This window comes from Gracilinanus agilis, chromosome 4, assembly GCF_016433145.1.
Source record: "Gracilinanus agilis isolate LMUSP501 chromosome 4, AgileGrace, whole genome shotgun sequence".
In the NCBI taxonomy this organism is placed as follows: Eukaryota; Metazoa; Chordata; class Mammalia; order Didelphimorphia; family Didelphidae; genus Gracilinanus; species Gracilinanus agilis.
Window position 1 is genome coordinate 189,840,668 of NC_058133.1, and position 20,336 is coordinate 189,861,003.

The 20,336-nt window shown below is 40.4% G+C and overlaps 1 protein-coding gene across 2 annotated transcripts in view; it reads left to right on the forward strand.

Annotated features, from left to right (window-relative positions):
• The window catches only part of RAB5C (RAB5C, member RAS oncogene family), a 53,418-nt gene extending 36,749 nt beyond the window's left edge, over positions 1–16,669 (forward strand). For both annotated transcript variants that reach the window (XM_044677124.1, XM_044677123.1), the window contains exons 2-6: positions 7,823–8,085; positions 13,696–13,847; positions 14,480–14,602; positions 15,156–15,249; positions 15,766–16,669. In XM_044677124.1, the coding sequence (XP_044533059.1) occupies positions 7,920–8,085; positions 13,696–13,847; positions 14,480–14,602; positions 15,156–15,249; positions 15,766–15,881 (651 nt within the window). In that variant the 5' untranslated portion in view covers positions 7,823–7,919 and the 3' untranslated portion in view covers positions 15,882–16,669. The remainder of the gene's footprint in view (positions 1–7,822; positions 8,086–13,695; positions 13,848–14,479; positions 14,603–15,155; positions 15,250–15,765) is intronic.
• Positions 16,670–20,336: the final 3,667 nt, after the last annotated feature.

Sequence of the window (20,336 nt, forward strand, 5' to 3'; positions counted from 1 at the left end):
GGGAAAGGTGGAGCATGAATCATGTACCCATGTTAAAAATGAATATTAATAAATGTTAAAAAAAAATATAAGATGCTTAATAGAAAAGAACTTCTTCAACAAAATGGAAAACAATTGTACTTAAATCAAGTTATTTTTAATTTCCTTTCATAAATCAGTTAAATGTACCAACCTGGGGGTTTGAACATTTTATCTCAAGTGACTCTAGGTCAACATGGAGACAGACAACAAATGAATGTCTGGCTTCAGGCCCCACAGCAAGCAGCTTTTGAGAAGTGACAGCCAGAGTTGATGTGCAACCCATTGGCTGCACTAACCCAAGTGTCATTTGGTGTCCAAGCAGGGTATAAATGCTAAAATGATATAAACTGATTGTCCACGGGAAAGCATTACCTGAAGAGAGAAAGAACACACATAAATTTACTTTAGGGAAATTAAAATGTAATCATGATAACATAACATGCAAAAAAAAACCAAAAAAGGCATCCTTTTGTTTTCCAATTTTTTGCCACTACAAAGAGCGCAAATGCTGAGGTAATTCTAATAATCTGAGCCAAACTTAATTGGAAAAAAGCCCCACAAAATTATTCAGTGAATTTTAAGGCTAGATATTAATTATTTTGTTAGCTACACTTCTGTTCCCTTTGATCATTCAAAGATTCCCAATTTTCTTCCTTCTAAAAGATGTTGTTTTTTTAAATTCATATTTTTCCTAATTGTACGTAAAAACAATTTTTGACATTCTTATTTTGAAATTTTGGATTCCAGATTCTATTTTTCCTTCTCTGCCCTTCTCATTAAGAAGGCAAACAATTTAATGTCATATATGTGCAATCATGCAAAACATATTTCCATATTAGTTGAGTTATAAAAGAAAACAGATGAAAAACTCAAGAAAAAGGAAGCAAAAAAATGCTTTTATCCGTAGTCACACTCCATCTGTTTTTTCTCTGGAGGTGGATGGCATTTTTCATTATGGGATTGTCTTGGATCATTGTATTACTGAGAATAGCTAAGTTATTCAACATTGTTCATTTTACAATATTATTATTGTGTACAGTATTCTCCTGGTTCTGTGCATTTCACTTTGCATCAGCTCATGTTAAATCTTTCCAGATTTTTCTGAAATCCTCCTGGTCATAATTTTTTATAACACAGTAGTATTCCATTACAATTATTTACCACACCTTGTTTATCTGTTCCCTAAATTGATGGGTATCTCCTCAGTTTTGAATTTCTTTGCCACCACAAAAAAGAACTAACATAAATATTTTTGTACAAATAGGTCCTTTTCCTACCTTTTTAAGAAAATCTCTTCAGGATATAGATCGCTTAATTATTTTATTGGATCAAAAAGTATGCGGTTTTACATCCATTTGGTCACAATTCCAAATTGCTCTTAAGAATAATTTGATCAGTTCACAACTACACAACAGTACATTTGTGTCCCATTTTTCCAACATTCCCTCCATCACTTAACATTTTCCTTTTCTGTCAAAGTAACCAATCTGATAGGTGCGAGGTGGTACCTCAGAGTTGTTTTAATTTGCATTTTTCTATTGATTTAAAGTATTTTCTATGTAACTAAAGATAACTTTGATTCCTTTGTTTGAAAACAAATTCTTATAAATTTGCCTCAGTTTTCTATATATTTGAGAAATTAGACCTTTTACTATAAACTCTTTTCCCTTAGATTTCTGCTTTCATCCTAATTTTGGCTGCAAATTGGTTTCATAAAGGAAAACTCTAGTTATATACTCTTTTTCTTTAACCCTTACTTAGTAACGACTCTAAGAGAGGCTAGGCAAATGGGGTTAAATGACTTGCTCAGTGTCACATAGCTGGGAAGTGCCTGAGGCCAGTTTTGAAACTAGGTCTATTTTGGCAAAGGTGTGGCTCATGTGCCCAGCATGCTGGAGGTGGCTGCTCTGTTCTCCCTCTCCACATTCACTTGAGGACATTTTTTGCATGCCCTGCCCCTCTGTCCAACAGTCGAATGCCAGGACATCCTCCCTCCACTCTCTGGGGTAGTGGGGTAGGGGTGTGAGCTCACAGTCAGCGTGAAGGTGTAGTTTGGGCACTTAATCTCTAAAAGGTTTGCCAATGCTGGCCTAGGTCCTCCAGACTCCAGGCTTTGTGCTCTATTTACTGTGCCATTCAGCTCTATATGTGGATAGAGTATTTGGTGTTATACTAAGTATGGAGAAGAAGTTTGAGGAACAAGAAGCCTGGGTCTTGGCCCTCAGAAGAATATAATTTAGTTGGTCAGCTGTGGGATTCATCTTTACCAGAGGGAAAAGAAGACTGGGAATCCCATTCTTGGATTCTTTCTTTCTATTAGGGACCTGACATCTATTCTGGAATGTAAATAGTATAAAAAAAACTAATATTAGGAAAGACAGAATAGGCTACACACACACACACACACACACACACACACACACACACACACACACACACACACACACTGAATAATTTTTCCTGAGACTGCTTTTAAAAAAAAAGTTGTTGAACTCATATATGAAAGATTCAAGACAGAATAAGCCTTACTAGATTTCCCTTATTTTTCTCCATCAGATCCTTCACCCCTTATCATACCCTCTCCCCATAATTTTCAACCTCTGTTTATCTGGGGCTTATTTTCTTTCTTTAAATATATCCAGCTCTCTCATACTTAAAAACAACAGCAACAACAAAACCTTTACTTGAACTAAAGCTGTTATCCTATATTTCTCATCCTTTTCCCAACCAACCTCCTGGAAAGTCGATGCACCTCTTTCCATTCATAACTCAGACTAGCTATTCTTGATCTCTCTGTTGTCATTTGTCTTTTTTCAGTCATTTTCTTTCATTATTTTCTGCAGTATTTGACATTGACCACCCTCTCTTTGTAAATCCTCTCGTTCCCTTGACTTGCATAATTTTGCTATATTTTTATTCTCTTCCTACCTATTTTTCTTAGTTGCTCCCCAAACTATGGGTACATTGTGAGGCTCTCTGTCCCTTCTCTCTCTCCAGTTCCTTTCAGTTGAATGACTGTCATTTTTTACAAGTGACTACCATATTTACATATCTAGTACTCTCTACTCTCTCAAGTCCATTTGAACATCTCCACTTGCCTGCTAGGTTTTTCTCCTTTGATATTCCATAGGCATCTACAACTTTCCCCTCTAAAACTTCATAATTGCCAAATTGATATTTCAATAGGGCAAACTCAAGAAGCTTCAGTTGTTTCTCATTGCCTTTAGGATAAAATACAGGCTCTTCTGTCTGGCACTTAAAGCACTTCATAGTTTGGGTTCAGTCTGTCTTTCTAGGCCTCTCATTATGTTCTGTGCTTCAGCCAAAGTGTCTTGCTTGTTATTCTGCATACACATAGCCTCCCTTGTCTCTGAGCCTTTGCACAGACTGTCCCCCAAACTTAGAATGCTATCCCCTCTCCAATCCCCACCTTCCTTCAAGATTTGGCTCAAGTGTCACTTCCTCCAAGAAGCTTTTCCTAATGGCTGCAATTATTAGTCTTGCCTCCCCCATCACTGTATCTGTTTTGCACATATCTTGCAGTTACTCATCCCTCCCCGCCTCCCGAATTAGAATATAAGCTCATTAAGTTTTTCGTATTTGTATCCCTAGCACTGGCACATTGGTGTTTATGTAATAAATTTTTTCTTACTTGACCCAGGGACTGATTAGAGATAGGCAGCTTCCCAGGATAAAAGTATGTAGAATAAAGGCATAAGGTTTTTAATACTTAAAGCACATATCATTAACACTAGACAATTCTCTTCTCCAGGGCATGTAGGCTTCTATTCTTATTTATTAAAATAAATTCCTTTCTTTCTTATTAACAACTCTTAAAATTAAAGGGCAAGAGCTAAGCAAATGAAGTTAAGCGACTTGCCCAAGATTGCACAAGAAATATCTGAGGCAAATTTGAATCCAGGCCTTCTGGACTCCAGACCTGGTACTCTATCTACTATACCACCTAGATGCCCCTAGCCTTTATTTTGTGATTGGTTATATGTTATAAAAACTTGTAATCTCCAGAGAATAATAACACATGGTCTACAATCATCTAATTTTACCTAGGGGACATTTGCCTCCTCTGGGCTTTGGGGATGATATCAGCCTTCCTACTATTCTTAGCTCTTTGCCTTGGACCTTGGACCCATTGTTTATTATCTCTGAGCACTTGTCCAAATGGAGTTTAAACCTTGACCATCTTATCTGCCATAACTTAGGCTACAAGACAACTTATAGCCCTTGATTAGAATGCTAGAGAAATGTTAGTAATACCCAGAATTTCCCATTAAGTTGAGATGAATCTGTTATTAAAAAGATGTCCAGAGTAATTTTGATCTATAATATATAAACATTCAATTCAGTAAGTATTTAATTGGCTCATAGTAGGTGCTTAATTAGGGCTGATTGATTAACATTTCATATTCAGAGTACTGTGCTTGGTGTAGAAGAGATACAAAGGTTAGGTGACTGAGTCCTTGCCCACTATATAAGATTTTAGCTGGGAGATACGATATTCAAATCTTAATCTTTTCAAACTATTCTGTTAAAGAGGTGGGAGGTTAGAGGGAGGTAGTAAGGTGACTTAGTGGATAGAGAACCAGACCTGGAGATGGGAAGTCCTGAGTTCAAATTTGACCTCAGATATTTCCTAGCTGCATGACACTGAGCAAGTCACTTAACCCCAGTTGCCTAGCCCTTACTGCTCTTCTCCCTTGGAATTGAAAGTTTGTATCCATTCTAATACAGAAGGAAAGGGTTTAAGTAAAATAAAAAGGAATCTTTGGAAGGAGGCTACCAGGCTGGAGTCTGGAGGACCTGGGTTTAAATCTGTCATTAGATACTTTTACCTTTGTGATCCTGGGCAAGTCACTTAACTCCATTTGCCTAAGCCCTTGCACTTTTGAAGCTTTAGAGTTGTTACTAAGAGAAAATAAAGGTTTTTTTTAAAAAAAGTTTTTAGGACAAAATTTCTGCTTTGTCAATATCTAATTGAAACCTTAAGTGACAGTCCGAAGTGATTTTTGGAGATAGGCTTCACATCCCTCTCATGACTTATCCTTTCCCCCCAGGTGAGAGGGAAAAATGTTTCCTAACTTTCTGTACTCATAAATGTTTTACTGCCTAGAACACTGATTTGTGTTGAATCCTTTACTATTAGAGTAGTATAGTTTCTTGAGTGTTGGGTTTTTACTTTCTACTCTTCTACTCCACCCACCTGCCTTCTCCTCTTCTTTCCCCCTTTAAGCCTTAGACTGTGGAAAACCAAAAGCCCAAATTCTCTCTATAAAAGGAAAATTGGTAGCAATTTTGACTGCCACTCAAGTTATTGATTGAATCTATGCATTTTTTGGTAATTGAGAGTGTATGAAACCCTTTACCCTTCTTAAAATTAAAAGAAAGGGAGCTCTGAGTATTTAGAAATGAGAAATAGTTTTCACTCTGGTTCCCCAAAGGTTAGCAGGCTTTTCTTTCATGCGAGTAGTAGACATCCTAACTTGTGCTGTAGCCCTTATTCTATTGAGAATGAATTGCTTTTATCCAAAATGGCTTATTCTGTCGACTGATGGTTATACATACCATCTTCAAATGGTACCTAAATTAATGGAACACCGACTTGCCATGGTAATTCCCATCTCTCACTCCTAACTTGTAGGACCTAGTTCAGAAGCTCAGGTTTCCCATGAGTGTATGGCAGATTGGTAGGGTAACTAGGTGATGCAGTGGATAGAGCACTAGGCCTGGAGTCAAGAAAGTCCAAGTTCAAATCCGACCTCAGACACTTGTTGGCGTGTGGCCCTGGGCAAATCACATAACTCCTGTTTGCCTCAGTTCCTCATCTGCAAAGGGGGAACATGCTAGAGAAGGAAATGGCAAACCATTCTAGTATCTTTGCCAAGAAAATCTCATGGACAAAGTCCTTAGAATTAGACATACCTGAACAAATAAACAACAACAAAAGGGGGGCAACTAGGTAGCACAGTGGATAGAGCACCAGACCTAGAGTTAGGAGAACTTTAGACACTTCCAAACTATGATCTTGGGCAAGATACTTATCCCAAATTGTCTAACCCTTGCTGCTTTTCTGTCTTAGAATTGATACTAAGACAATAGGTAAAAGTTTTTAAAAAACAAACAAGAAATGGCTACAATTTTATATAGTGAACTGAATCAGTCACTCTCAGGACCATGTTCAACAACTACTAATCACTCTGTTAGACCCTAGGGATGAAAAGACAAATTCCCACTTTCCTGCCCTCAAAGAGCCCAAGTAGGAATAAACAGATAAAACACAAAATATATACAGACTTTATACAGAGCTTCCTTGGGGAGGAACGAGAGCAGTATTAACTGTTAAGAATCAAGAAAGGTCTTTTGTAGGAGGTAGCACTTGACCTGAGCTGTGAAGGGAGCCAGAAGTCACAAAAGCCCAAGATAAGGACCAAGAGCATTCTAGGCATGGGAAATACAGCAGCTCGCATAAAGCTTGGAGATGGACTATTTTGTATTGGAAACTGCAGGCATCCCAGTTTGGCTAGAGCATGATGTAAAGGGAAGTAATATACACTAACTCTGGAAAAATATGTTGGAGCCTGATTGCGAAGGGCTACAACTATTCAACAACTGAGGAATTTGTATTTTGTCCTAAAGCAGCATTGTCGAACCTTTTAGAGATCAAATGCCCAAACTGCACTTCTATGTTGCCTGTGAGGTTCCCGCCCCCCCCCCCTCCACACATTATTCCAGATAGTGGAGGGAGGAAGTGCTTGCATTGGGCTACTGAGCAGCAGAGTGGGGCATGTGAACAGTGTCCTCAGGCGTGTTGGAAAGGGGGAACAGAGCAGTCCTCTCTGGCATGCAAGGGCACACATGCCACACTTTCTCCAACACAGTCCTGGAGGTAATAGGTTGCTCCTGGAACTTCTTGAACTGGGGAATAATATGGTCAGTCTCATGTTTTAGCAATATCAATTTGGCTGCAGCAAGGACTATTAACTGGTGAAATTAATTTATAGACTGGTAGGTGAGAAGTAGTGAAGTCCTGAATTAGACTAGTGTGAGTGTAAAGAAGAGGATGAACAGGATCTACAGTGGAGATAGTCTTACTCCTACAGTGGAGATAGCGATAGTCTTACTCTATGCCTGGAATACTTTTTCCCTTATCTCTACTCCATAGCATTAACAGCTTTCTTCAAGGCTCCACTCATATGTGTCCTTAGACAAGTCCTATCCTAATTTCCCCTCCCTTTCCATCCCAATTCCTAGTGACTTTCCCCTATATAAATATATAGATATAAAAATAAATAAATATAGATATATATACTGTGTGCATATATTTTACATTTACTTATCTCTTCATGCTGTGTTTCCCTCCATTAGAATATAAAAGCCTTGAGGGTAAAGAGTTTTGTATTGTAATGCCTAACATGGTGTTTTTGCACATAATAGGTACGTAAATAAATATTTGAATGAATTAGGATTTAGAAGTAGTATCATTTGAAGAGCCCTAAGATTAGGAGTCAGGAAATCTGGGTCTTCTGGTTTTTCCTGCCCTGAAACTCAGTACCTCAGTTTTTTTCTATCTGATAATGCCTAATGCTCTCTCTCTCTCTCTCTGTTTCTGAGATGCTATGAAGACATGTTGAGTATAAGTTTCAGAAGTCTTCTTCTAACTCCAGGGCTGATTATCTGGGTCCTAAGAGTAGACATTTGGGGAAGAGAAGACTATAAAGGAAGGGACTTAGTAAGTAGTCTTTCCTTTTGAACTAACTCCATTCTCCCCATCTTCTCTCCTCTGCAGTTGGAGGCCTCCTCTCCCCACTAAGTGCCTCTGCACTCAATATTGGCTTCCCACTCCATTTCCCACGCTCACTGGTGCCACTGCTGTGGGAAGGGCCATGGCGGGTCGGGGAGGCGCAGCACGACCCAATGGACCAGCTGCTGGCAACAAAATCTGCCAATTTAAACTGGTCTTACTGGGGGAGTCAGCAGTGGGCAAGTCAAGCCTCGTCCTCCGCTTTGTCAAAGGACAGTTTCACGAATACCAGGAGAGCACAATTGGAGGTAAGCTTGGCCTAAGGGAAGGTGATTTGGGAGGGAGAGTGGGAGAAGGGAATCTTGAGGAGTCCAGTAGCCAAGAAAGGAGAATACTACAAAGGAAAGAGACTGCTGCTTGCTTTCCCAGGCTTCTATTAGGCTTGATACCCTTTATGCCTCTATTTTAGCAATTTTCTCATACCCACTATTTGCCTTTTCATCATGCCCTGGTTGACCCTCAACTTGAATTCTTCATACACTCATATTTGGGGAGCCATCCCTGAGGTTTGGAGTGAGTGGTAACACAGACTCAGAGGAAACCATGAGAAACAGAATAACATGAGACAGAAAGTAAGACCTAGCTGTGAACAGTCCTAAGGAAGCATATTTTGATGAACTCTGGGCAGGACATAATCAGGATATATACAGAGTAAAGAGCATTCTAATTCAGCCATGCAAGAAATATTGTATGCCTGGCATGTGCAGTGTACTGGGCTGGAGATTTAAAGAGGAATAAGATATAATCCATGTTCTCAAGGAATTTGTATGTTGTCTACTTTGTATTATTAGTGTAGATTTATCTTCCCTATCAGATTTTCAGCATCATAAAACATTTGGATCAGGTCAGAGGAAGGAAGAGAGATACCTTCTAGTTTGATGGGGGAAGTTAAACAAACACTTACTTCATAGAGGAGGTGGATGATTTTTTATGGGCCTTAAAAAATGGGCAGGCTTTCATTAGGGGGAAGGATATCCCTTGCTTGAAGAATGAGTTGAACAAAAGGGCTGAGGCAACAAAGCACTGGGAGACAAGTTTTCTGGGATTAAAGTTCAGTTTGAAATACATGAACGGAAATAGCATCAAATGATGTTGAGAAGAAGTCGGCCCACCTTGAAAAGGGTTTCAAATGGCAGATTGGAATTTCGCTTTCATTTGTGGCATATGAGGAACCATTGAAGGTGTTTGAACAGGGAAATGACTTCATTCAACCTGTACTTTATGGAGATGAATCAGACAGTGGAAAGAAGGATTATGGTGAGAAGAAAATGGAGACAAGGAAGACCAGTTACAAATGCTTTTGGAGTAGTCGTAGGATCAAAGAGTTAAAGCTAGAAGGGATGTCAGAGAAGCTGTCTAGTTCAGCCTCTTTATTTTACAGATGAGGACTCTGAAACTCAGTGAGATGAAATGACTTGCCCATGGTCTCACAGGTAGTAAACATCAGTGGAGCAATTTGAATCCAGGTCCTCTGACTTCATAGTCTAGTACTCTTTAAGCTGCTCCCAGCAAAAAAATTATGAGAGGTTGAGCTAGGTTTATAGCAGTTAAAATGGAAAGACTGTAAGTAAGGTAGAATCGCTTGGATTCCTCACAGGGATGTGGGAGGAGTCAAAGATAGCTTGGAAGTTATGTACCTGGGTAGCTAAGAAAATAACGATGGCATTAACAAAAATGGGGAAGTCAGATAAGGGGGAAAAAAGGCAGATTTTAAGAGATGGTTTCAGTTTTAAATATGCTTAAGCTTATGCACCAGTAGAAGATAAAGATAGAAATGTCAAATGTTTGAAATTTAGGTATGGAGTATAAATATACTATTGCCAGAAGCAGATTTGGAAGTCCTCTTCTTTGAGGTCATAGCTGAAACCATGAGTAGACCAAGAGAAAAAAGATATAAAGATAGAGCCTTGGTGTATACTAAACTAGCAAAAAAGTGATCGAAAGGCATTTTTTTCTTTTCTCCCAAGAGTAGAGGAGCCCAGAACATGTGTTTAGAGAAGGTATAAGAAAAATAAGATAATTGTTGGAGAAAAGTGCATACCAGAGGAGATTAGGAGGGGCTGGTAGTGAGGATTGGCAAGAATATTCTGTCCCAGGAACTCTCTTAAAAAATATGCAGAAATCCAGGTTCCTCTCTAGACTGCTCTCTAGAAAAGCATTTCTAGACAATTGACTTGAGACCAAGAAACTAACCTCCTCCTTGCCCAAACCACAGTTACTCATTTCCCAAACTGGCCTGGTGAATAGAAGAGGGCTGGGTTTCCTGAAGCTGACCTTTACCCCATCTTTTAAGCCAGGTCCATGTGAGCAATTTTCCCTACCCCAGCTGACAGTCAGCATTTAGGATATGAGGCTCCCATTCCTTTCTGAGGAATTATGCATCGGTATGATTTCTCAGTGACCTGTGCCCAAAGGAGTGTCATTCATGTCAGGAAGGGTTTAAGATTGTCTGGATTTGAGTTATCATCTTTTCCCATCTTGGTAAGAGGCTTCTGGGCAGCTGAAGACACAAACAGGTCATATCAGCAGTTTTCCTGCTGCTTCCTCAGCACTTGATTCAAGAGGAAGAGATGGGGAAATGAGATGGCACCCTATGTCCTTTGGAGAAGGGGGAGGGGAAGGAGAAGGAAAAGGAAGAAGACAACCACCAACCTTTTAAATGAAGCTGCCCCAAAATCCTTTGGCTCAAAAGGGATTGTGTATGTATTTGAGCTTCTGGGATCTCCCTCAGAAGGCATGTGTACATGCTCACCCTAGTGGTGAGAATCCAGATTTCTACATTTTCCTTATGTTCAAGTAATGAAGTACCTGTGTGCCTAGGGTAGCAATGTTTATGCCTGACAATCAGCTGTTTGGACATTGATTTTTCTTTTGTAGAATTAAGGGAAGAGGATAATTTTAGCTAGTTCATCTAGGGATGTGATGGGTCATACCTTTGGCTTCCTGGGTAAAAGAACTTGAGCGTCTCATTGCATTCATTATTGGGAATTGAAGGCTGGTAGAAGGAACCCTTGGACCAGCAAAGGATTTAATGAGAGCCAATCAGAATATCACTCCTTCTTTCTTCACCCAAGGCATAGTCTTTCTTCTGTTCAGAAGCTCTCAATGGCTTCCTGTTGCTTCCAGAATAAAATATAAAATCAGTCTGGCTTTTAAGGCCCTCTTCAGCCTGACTCAAACCCAAGTTCACATTACTCCCTCTGCTGCAGCCCAGCCAGTCTACTAGTGGTTCCCTAATCTCTACAAATGTCTCTTGGCATTTGTAGGAATAGGCCTTTGTGCTTAGAATATTCTCACTCCTCTCTGATTCTCAGGTGTTCTTTAACATCAGCTCTAGGGCCACTTCCTAAGATCACCTTGTTTCTATCATGCATTTTCTACTCCTCAGAAGACAGTTTCTTGAAGGCAAGTACTGTTTCTTTCATTGCTTTTCATATTCCCAGCACCTAGTGCAGTTCCTTAAACTTGATGTTTCCTTTATGTGAAGTGGTAGCCCATAACTGATCTGAACGGCTGGAGGCATACTGAAATAGTAAATTCCCCCGGAGTGAGAGCTGGGAAATGTGAAGAATAGGTTCACAGACCATGAAGTGAAAAGCAGACCTGAGAAAGAATCCTTTTAACATTATATGGGACAAGTAGTTATCCAACTTTTGCTTGAGGATGTTTGGCAAGGGGAATCCACTGCCTTTTGAGATGCCCTTATGTAGAACACACTCTTCATTGGTAGTTCTTTGCATTAAGCTTAAAGTTGCCTCTTTGCAACTTTCACCCTGTTTCCCTAGTTCAGTCCCCTGGGACCAAGTGGAACAAATCAAATCCTATTTTCAAGGAATTTCCAGTAATTTCAGAAAGCTATAATTTTTCAGACTCCAGTCTTCTCTTCCTTAGTCCCTAGCACCTTCAAATGATTCTATTATGATATGAACTGAAGACTCATCATCTTTGGTCTCCTTCTTTGGATATTCTTTAATTTATCACTGTCTCTTCCCAAAAGATAGTGTCCAGAACTGACCATACTATTTATTCGTGGTGTGAGTTGATCAGGGCAGAGGAGAAGACTATCACTTCCTTATTCCTAGACACTTTGCTTCTTAGTGCAGCTTAAGTGTACTTGGTAGCTTGCTTAGGCTTCCATATCATTGGTTCATAGTGAGTTCACAGATGACTAAATTAATGGCTAGTCTTTAGGTTTGGCTATTCAGTCACTTCCGAGTTTACCTTATTGTACTATTGTCTAACTCACATCTTCCCATTTTCTCCACAAGAATAGCATGAGAGATTTTATCAGATACTTTCCCAAAATGTAGCTGAGATACACACACACACACACACACACACTCTCTCTCTCTCTCTCTCTCTCTCTCTCTCTCTCTCTCTCTCTCTCTCTCTCTCTCTCTCTCTCTCTCTCTCTCCATTCCTTTGATCTACCAAGTTAGAGACCTTTTAAAAAAAGGAACTGGCTTTCATTTCATGAACCAGGCTGACTTTCTGATCACTGCCCCCTTTTCTAGGTGGCACTAAACCATTCCTCTAATAATAAGTTCTAGAATTTTGCCAGGAATTAAAGTCATAATCCTTGGACCATGGTTTTCAGGCTCCACTTTCTCCTTGATTGAAAATGGGGACATATTTTCTTATATACTGAGACCTTTCACATGCTACACATTCTTTTCTTTCTAAAAATTTTCATTTTTCTTCATTCCCCCCTTCCCCCCCCCCACTCCGCCCATTGAATATGCCTTTGTGACAAGAAAAAGCAATTAAAACAAAATTATCTAGTCCTGAAACAGGTACATTTTGTATTTCTCTCTCCCTTCCTGTTACCAAGCCTTGAAATGGAGAGTTTTGTTGTTCTCTGTCCTGTGGGATAGTCATTGGGTTTTCTTTTACTCAGTATCCAATTTCTTTTATTAATCTTTTCATTTACATCATCATAGATATGATATATATTAGTCTCTTCTGCTTATTTTGCTTTGTATCAGTTTATAAGTATCTTTATACATTGCTGTGAATTTCTGATTCATTTCTTTTTTTAACTTTTCCTTTCAGTCCTAGAATCAATACAAGCATTAGTTCCGAGGCAGAAGAGCAGCAAAGGCTAGGCAGTTGGGGTTAAGTGACTTACCCAGGGTCACACAGCCAGTGTCTGAAGCCATATTAGAGCCCACAAGACCTCCTGTCTATAGGCCTCGCTCTATTACAGATTCATCATTTCTTAACCAAACAATAATATTCTGTTATATTTATATCATTTTTCAACCACTCTTCCCTTGATTGATATTGTTTCTCTTTCTTTACTACTAGAAAGATTGCTGCTATAAATATATGGCACAGATTAGACCTCTATTACTGTGTTTGTTTCTTTGGTCAATGGTTCTTCATGTTTCACTGATTGTGTTTCAATAGTTATATCTTTCTGTATCCAAAATGTAATTGAGGAGGCCCAGGTAGCCTGAGTTTTTCTGGGGCAGCAGCAAAGTTATTTCTTTAGTTATTTTGGACATCAGTTCCTTATTAATCGTATTTGTGGGATCCTTCACAACTGCTCTTTCTCTCTCCTCCCTTCCTCAATATATGCCTAAAATGCTGTGACCCAGTCATGTCATGTTCTGATTTGGTTGTTTTTGCCATCATGATGTACTTATTTTCTTCTTCCTACTTCATGTTTATTCTAGTCATAGGCTTCTCGCTATCAGCCCCTTCCTTCCCTTGCAGAGGACTCCTCAGGTCCAGAGCCCTAGCTGGAGAGTTCATCCCCAACTGGGAGATTAGAAAAGGATATCAGGATTCCCTGTAGAGCCCAACGTGAATGGGCCTTAGCTTCCCTACAACCCATGGGATGGCTTCTTTTTCAGCGGCCTTCCTCACACAGACTGTCTGCTTGGATGACACAACGGTCAAGTTTGAGATCTGGGACACAGCAGGACAAGAACGGTATCACAGCCTGGCCCCCATGTACTATCGGGGAGCTCAGGCAGCCATCGTGGTCTATGACATCACAAATACAGTAAGAGCATCACCTCTTTTTCCCCTCATCCTTCCAGAACTAGATGGGCCCTTTGTAACTTTAAGCAAGGCATTTAACTTCTTGTGATCCTCCATTGTCTCATCTATAAAAGGAAGAGCTTGGACTAGATGACCTCTAATGTCTTCTAGCTTCTAAACCTGTGGTCCTATGATTCCTTGTTATTATTCTGATTTATTTTTTACAATCTCATATCCATTGAGTAGCAGATAAAAACATTGACATAGGGTACCCTAAGCCAATTTGATATTAACATTATGTTGGTAGTATGTAGTATATGGATTTTCAGTTTAACCAGGCATCACTGATAACCCCAATATCAACTCTTATCTTGGTTTTTAAAAAGTGTTATTGATCTCAGTTCAGATCCTCCCCTCCCAGTTCTCTCCTGAATCAAATAAAGCATTAAGCTGAACCAGCTGAACCAGTGACTGAGACTAGCAGCAGAAGCCCCAGTCTTCCCTTGACCTGCATTGGCTTCCTTGCCTCTGAGCTTGACTGCCCTGGAGTGGGAGGGCTTTGGGATATCATTCATTGTCTCAGCTTTATAGTCAGTGCAGTGGGAGAGAATCTTTTCTCTATCCCTTTAATAAGTCCCTCTGTCTCACCCCCAGGATACATTTGCACGGGCTAAGAACTGGGTGAAAGAGCTGCAGCGGCAGGCTAGTCCCAACATAGTCATTGCACTCGCCGGCAACAAGGCCGACCTGGGCAGCAAGAGAGCTGTGGATTTCCAAGTAAGTAGAGAGCCTATCATTTCCTGTCTTCTCTTTCCCTTACCCAAATGCAAGGTTTTAGGAGCCCAGAGCCTTAAAGAAGGCAGCATGTCAGTGGAGCTGGGGTGAGGACCTCCAGTACTTCTACCCTCTCTGTCCCTATCTAAAGGAAATTGTGTCCCTGGTGCCTTTTTTGAATGGTTTTTCCTAGGATTTGGGGGGTGGAAGGAGAGACAAGGGGATGGCAAGACCTTGGGGATATAGCTGTTGATAGCTGTCTTCTCTCCAAAGAGAAGAGAAACAAATGGGAATGGGAAAGGGTGGCTGAGGTTCATGTATATTTTGTGGGATAACAGGAAGTTTAGAGTAGTGAGAATGGAAAGGATCCAAAGTTGCTTAAGTCAGAGGCCATTGTAGGGAAGGTCATTTAGGCCTGACTGTGTGTGTGTGTGTGTGCGCGTGCGCACGTGCGCACGCATACACACACACACACACACACACACACACACACACACATACACACGTGTACTTTGGCGTCTCTGTCTAAGCCAGCTTCCCTTTCTTTCTATTCAAGGAAGCACAAGCTTATGCAGAAGACAACAGCTTGCTGTTCATGGAGACATCAGCAAAGACAGCAATGAATGTGAATGAAATTTTCATGGCAATAGGTGGGTTCCCTTGAATTCTTACCTTCCCGCAGTACCAGATTATATCTTTGACCTGGGAACTATCCTGTGGTTTTTGGGGGTCTCTAGGACTCTTTTTGTTTGCAAAATCTTTTTTCCTTCTTGATATTAGGTAAAATCTGCCCTTTCACAGATAACCTTTGATGTTTGTCTAAATCCCAAGAACTAAGCTAGTGATCTAGAGTAGTGATGGGCAAACTTTTTAAAGAGGGGGCCAGAGGAAAGGAAATAGTCCGCCCATCACTGATCTAGAGCATTTAGACCATTTCTTGTCTGCTACCCCAAAGTCTGAGGGTTATTTGGATTCTGTGTGGCTTGGAGGTCCAGAGGACCCTGCTTGCTTCTTGAGAACCAGCTGCCTCTGTTGTGCTTTTGGCCTGAAATGACCAGCTTAAAATCGAAGTTATCAGAGCTCAGGTGTAGGGCTTTGGATTCAGGTAGCCATCCAACCACATGGCTGATTACTATACAAACTCTTTTTTTTCTTTCACCCTCTAGCTAAGAAGCTGCCTAAGAATGAGCCCCAGAATGCACCTGGTGCCCCGGGCCGGAATCGGGGTGTAGACCTCCAGGAAAACAGCCCAACCAGCAGGAGCCAGTGCTGCAGCAACTGAGCACCCACTTTGCCCGCCCACTGCCCCCCACCTCTCCCTGCCTGAACAACCTGACTGGAATCCACTCTAACCAATCGCACTTAACGAGAGCGAGCCACCACCATGGGGGGGGAGGAGGGCCTGCCGTGATTTCTCCATATATTTTTTGATCGTAGGCTGGAGGGAGCTATTCCACCCGCACCTTTCTGTACAAATACTAATTCAATTTTAAGTCTTAAGTCACTTTTTTAATATATATGAACTTCAGCTCTTCCTACCCCTCCCCTTTTATTCTTTTCTGGTGGTAGCTGCATGTCCCAATTCTTCTCCCTACCCTTGTATTTTTTAGGGGTGGGGGGGATAGGGAGGTGGTTACCCCTCCTGTCCCTTTTGCTGATTGGGAGAAATGTTGGTAGCACCTCAGTCTCAAGCTCACTCACTACCTTGGAGTGGGTTTCATTTATCTTGGGACAGAAGGAAAGCCCTGGGTTGGGGAAGAGAACTAGGAGGATTTTCCCTCAGCTGGTTCTTACTGGGGCCACCCTACCCCTTTACCCAACCCCACTGACTCACAGCCCAGAGAGAAACAGCATTATTGTGGCAGCCAAGAACCCTTTACCCAAATCTCCTGCTACCACCTGGACCTCTGGCTCTGAGCCCTATTTTGACCAAATCATAATGATGAGTATTTGGGGGGGAGGGGGGAAGAAGGGAATGGAACCAACTTTTTCTGTATTTTGTATTGTATGTTTTCTTCAACATGTAACCAATCAGTATCTTGTCAATATAGTACACCGATCGACCTCTCACTTGACTCTTTATTTCTTTTGGTTAATATTGCTCTTCTCTGTTATTTAAAACAGATCCCAATAGCTTCTGATTTGAATAAGCTATTTTTTATTTCAATTAAAAAGGGGGTGATCAAAGGAAAAAGTATCTATCCACTTCCTGAGCCAGAAAAGGGTAATGATACATAAAGGGAGGAGGGCCCAGAAGGTAATGTGTGAATGACCTTTCCCTCTATAAAAGAAAAATACTGGGAATGATCTTCTAAGCAAACAGGACTTTATTGTGAGGTCTGCAGTCATAAAAATCAGGATCTATAGACACACAGTCTAAAACCCTGAGCTTTTCAGCTGACAGATCTTTATGCTTTATGCAAAAGAGTCAAATTTACACAAATTTACCCCAGAAGGGTTTAGCCAAACAATCTTCTTTCCCCTGGTCATTCCTCTACCTTCTTTTGGAAGTAGGGCTGCCCGACCTTTCTGTAAAGTGGATGTTATATATATAAAGTGTTATAGATGGCCAAGATTACTCTGTAGTTTTAAAGACAAATGAGCTTTCATAATCCCACAGCCTCAGGAGCATCTGGATAGTAAAGGGGTGGGCAAACTCCCCTTGGCAAAGATAATTTGCAAGACACTATAGGGAATTTTCTTTATTATTTTTACTCACACTATGATTATTGATTACTGTTTCTCATACATAGTTATTCAATCAATAGCTGGGATTATTACTATCAAATCTTACAGGATTGCATGCAAAGGATATAAAGCCATTAAGAAATATTGAACAATGAATATTGAAATTTGCTTAATTAAGTTATCCTTTACACTCTCCTCCTTTGCCATGGATTTGTGGGCCTACATTTATTTATTTGTTTGTTTGTTTTTCAGGCTTAAATATTTTATTTTTTTAGAAAAATTTTCCATGGTTACATGATTCCTGTTTTTATTTTCCCCTTCACCCCCCCCCCCATATCCAACACGCATTTCCACTGGTTTTGACATATGTGATCAATCAAGACTTATTTCCATATTATTGATAGTTGCATTGGTGTGGTTGTTTAGTGTCTACATCCCCAACCATGTCCGGATCAACCCATGTGTTCAAGCAGTTGTTTTTCTTCTGTGTTTCCACTCTTGCAGTTCTTCCTCTGAATGTGGGTAATGTTCTTTTCCATAAATCCTCAGAATTGTCCTGGTTCATTGCATTGCTGCCAGTACAGAAGTCCATTACATTTGATTTTACCACAGTGTATCAGTCTGTGTACAATGTTCTCCTGGTTCTGCTCCTTTCACTCTGCATCAATTCCTGGAGGTCTTTCCAGTTCACATGGAATTCCTCCAGTTTATTATTCCTTTTAGCACAATAGTATTCCATCACCAGCATATACCACAATTTGTTCAGCCATTCCCCAATTGAAGGGCATACCCTCCTTTTCCAGTTTTTTGCCACCACAAAAAGCACAGCTATAAATATTTTCGTACAAGTCTGTTTATCTATGATCTCTTTGGGGTACAAACCCAACAATGGTATGGCTGGATCAAAGGGCAGGCATTCTTTTATAGCCCTTTGAGCATAGTTCCAAATTGCCATCCAGAATGGTTGGATCAGTTCACAACTCCACCAGCAATGCGTTAATGTCCCAATTTTGCCTGGGTCTGTGGGCATATAGAAGCAGTGTGGATCTGTTTGAATTTCTGATATGACAGAAGATGCTTACCATCACTTTTTTCTATCTTCCTTCCTTTTTCTGGAGCTATTCAGAAAAAGGTTGGTTGTCACCAGCATCTGAATGAGATGTCTTCTCATTTAGCTACACAAGTAGTTTCATATCTACTTTAGGCAAGATCTAGGCATCTGGGTGACTGGCCTACCCCTTCCTTCTCCCTTTCAACTCCCCTTACCTCCTGGGGTTTCAGCTAATGGGGGAAGATGTTCCACTCTGCTTGTATTAAAGCCAGTTTGACCTACCGTATCCGCACTATCAAACCACTATACTGTGGCCCAGGAGCATCAAGCACAAATCTACTGTCTCCTTTCTGTCCTTCTACTAGGGGAAATAATGCTAAGGGCTCTGAAACTTCCATTGCATATACTTGAAAGCCTCTTACCTAACTCGTTTGCAGTACATGTATTTGCCAAAGCCCAAATTCAAGACCAGTAGTTGCTATTGTTCTCTAGTAGTGGTGCTACTTTCACTTCCTTGGAGCCAAATCAGCTTTAGAGTTAGGTTCTGGGAAGGGGAGAACAGCTCCCTCAGTCTAGCTGCTTGAGAGGGAGTGCTGAAGTGACTCCTTTTGATAACTGTCCCCAGAGTTAACAGACTACTCTGATAAGCTTTACTGTTTTCGAAGGGGGTTGGTGGGTTGATTTTATTGTCCCCCCCACATCAGAGGTGTGGTCATGCAGCCAGCAACACTCCTGAGTGGGGTTAGAACCAGATTAAAATGTAACTAGGAAATATTTTTAAAAGAAATAAAAATATAGTAAAACACTGATATTATATTTTAAAACCAATTCAATATATAGCCCAAAGGGATCCTTACAGAAATTATTAGTGGCTTCCTGTTTTTGAGTTTGATGTCAGTTACTAAAGTGCCCCAGGCAAAAGGGCCATCCATTAGTTTCTTGATTACATTAACACCTATAAATGTGTCCCATCTAGGCAGAGTGAATTTAATCCTGTTAACTAACTTGATTTTGATACTTCCTACATCTTTCCATGCCCCCTTCCACTGTCTGGGCACACTGTTGACTTTTTCTCAGATCTGTCACAGTATTGTCTCCTGGTGCTGCAGTGGATAGAGCACATGAATCCAAATCCATCTTCAGATATTACAGTAACTCTGAACAAGTACCCTAACCTCATTTATCTCATCTTTCTCATCTGTAAAATGGGAACACACTGGGGAAGGAAATGGCAAACTACTCCGGTGTCTTTGCCAAGAAAATTTCATGGGTTTATGTGGTGTTGGAAACAACTGAACAAGAACAATCTGAGCAAGGGAGTACCTTTCCCAGGTCTCTTGTAGAGATTTCTAAGCAAAGGGGCTTTCCTGACAAATATCCCTTTTTAGTGTTTTCCATCTAAGTGGGGGTTGGAAGAGTAGGCAGCAGTGCCATGGCTTCCAACATCTGAACCCTTGGGGACCACCCAGCCACCCATCATTATCAAATTGTAGGAGGTTGAAGCTATTGATGTCCAGATTTAACTGGTACTTGGCTCCTTTTGTTCCTGCTTCCTCCTTCCTGGCATCCATCTGCCTATGGGGCTACTCATTACCTTTGGTTTTTCTGTTCTCTTGATCTTCCCCTTTCTACAGGTTTCCACATTTCTATTTTTGTATTGCATTTTTTTCACTGATTATATGTAGAAACTATTTTTTTACATTTGTTTTCTGACATTTTGCATCCACATTTTCTCCCTTTGCCCTCCCCAGATGCAAGTAATCTGATGTTGGTTGCACATGTGCTTTCATTCAATACATATTTCCATATCTTCATGTTGTGAAAGACATAAGAAAAAAATCATGAATAAAAAATGGTATGCTTCAAATCTTCATCCAGATCGCATCAGTTCTTTTTCTGGTGGTGAATGCCATTTTTCATCATGAGTCTCTTGGAGTTGTCTTGGATCTTTGCATTACTGAGAATTGTCATTCACATTTGATCATCTTACAGTACTTC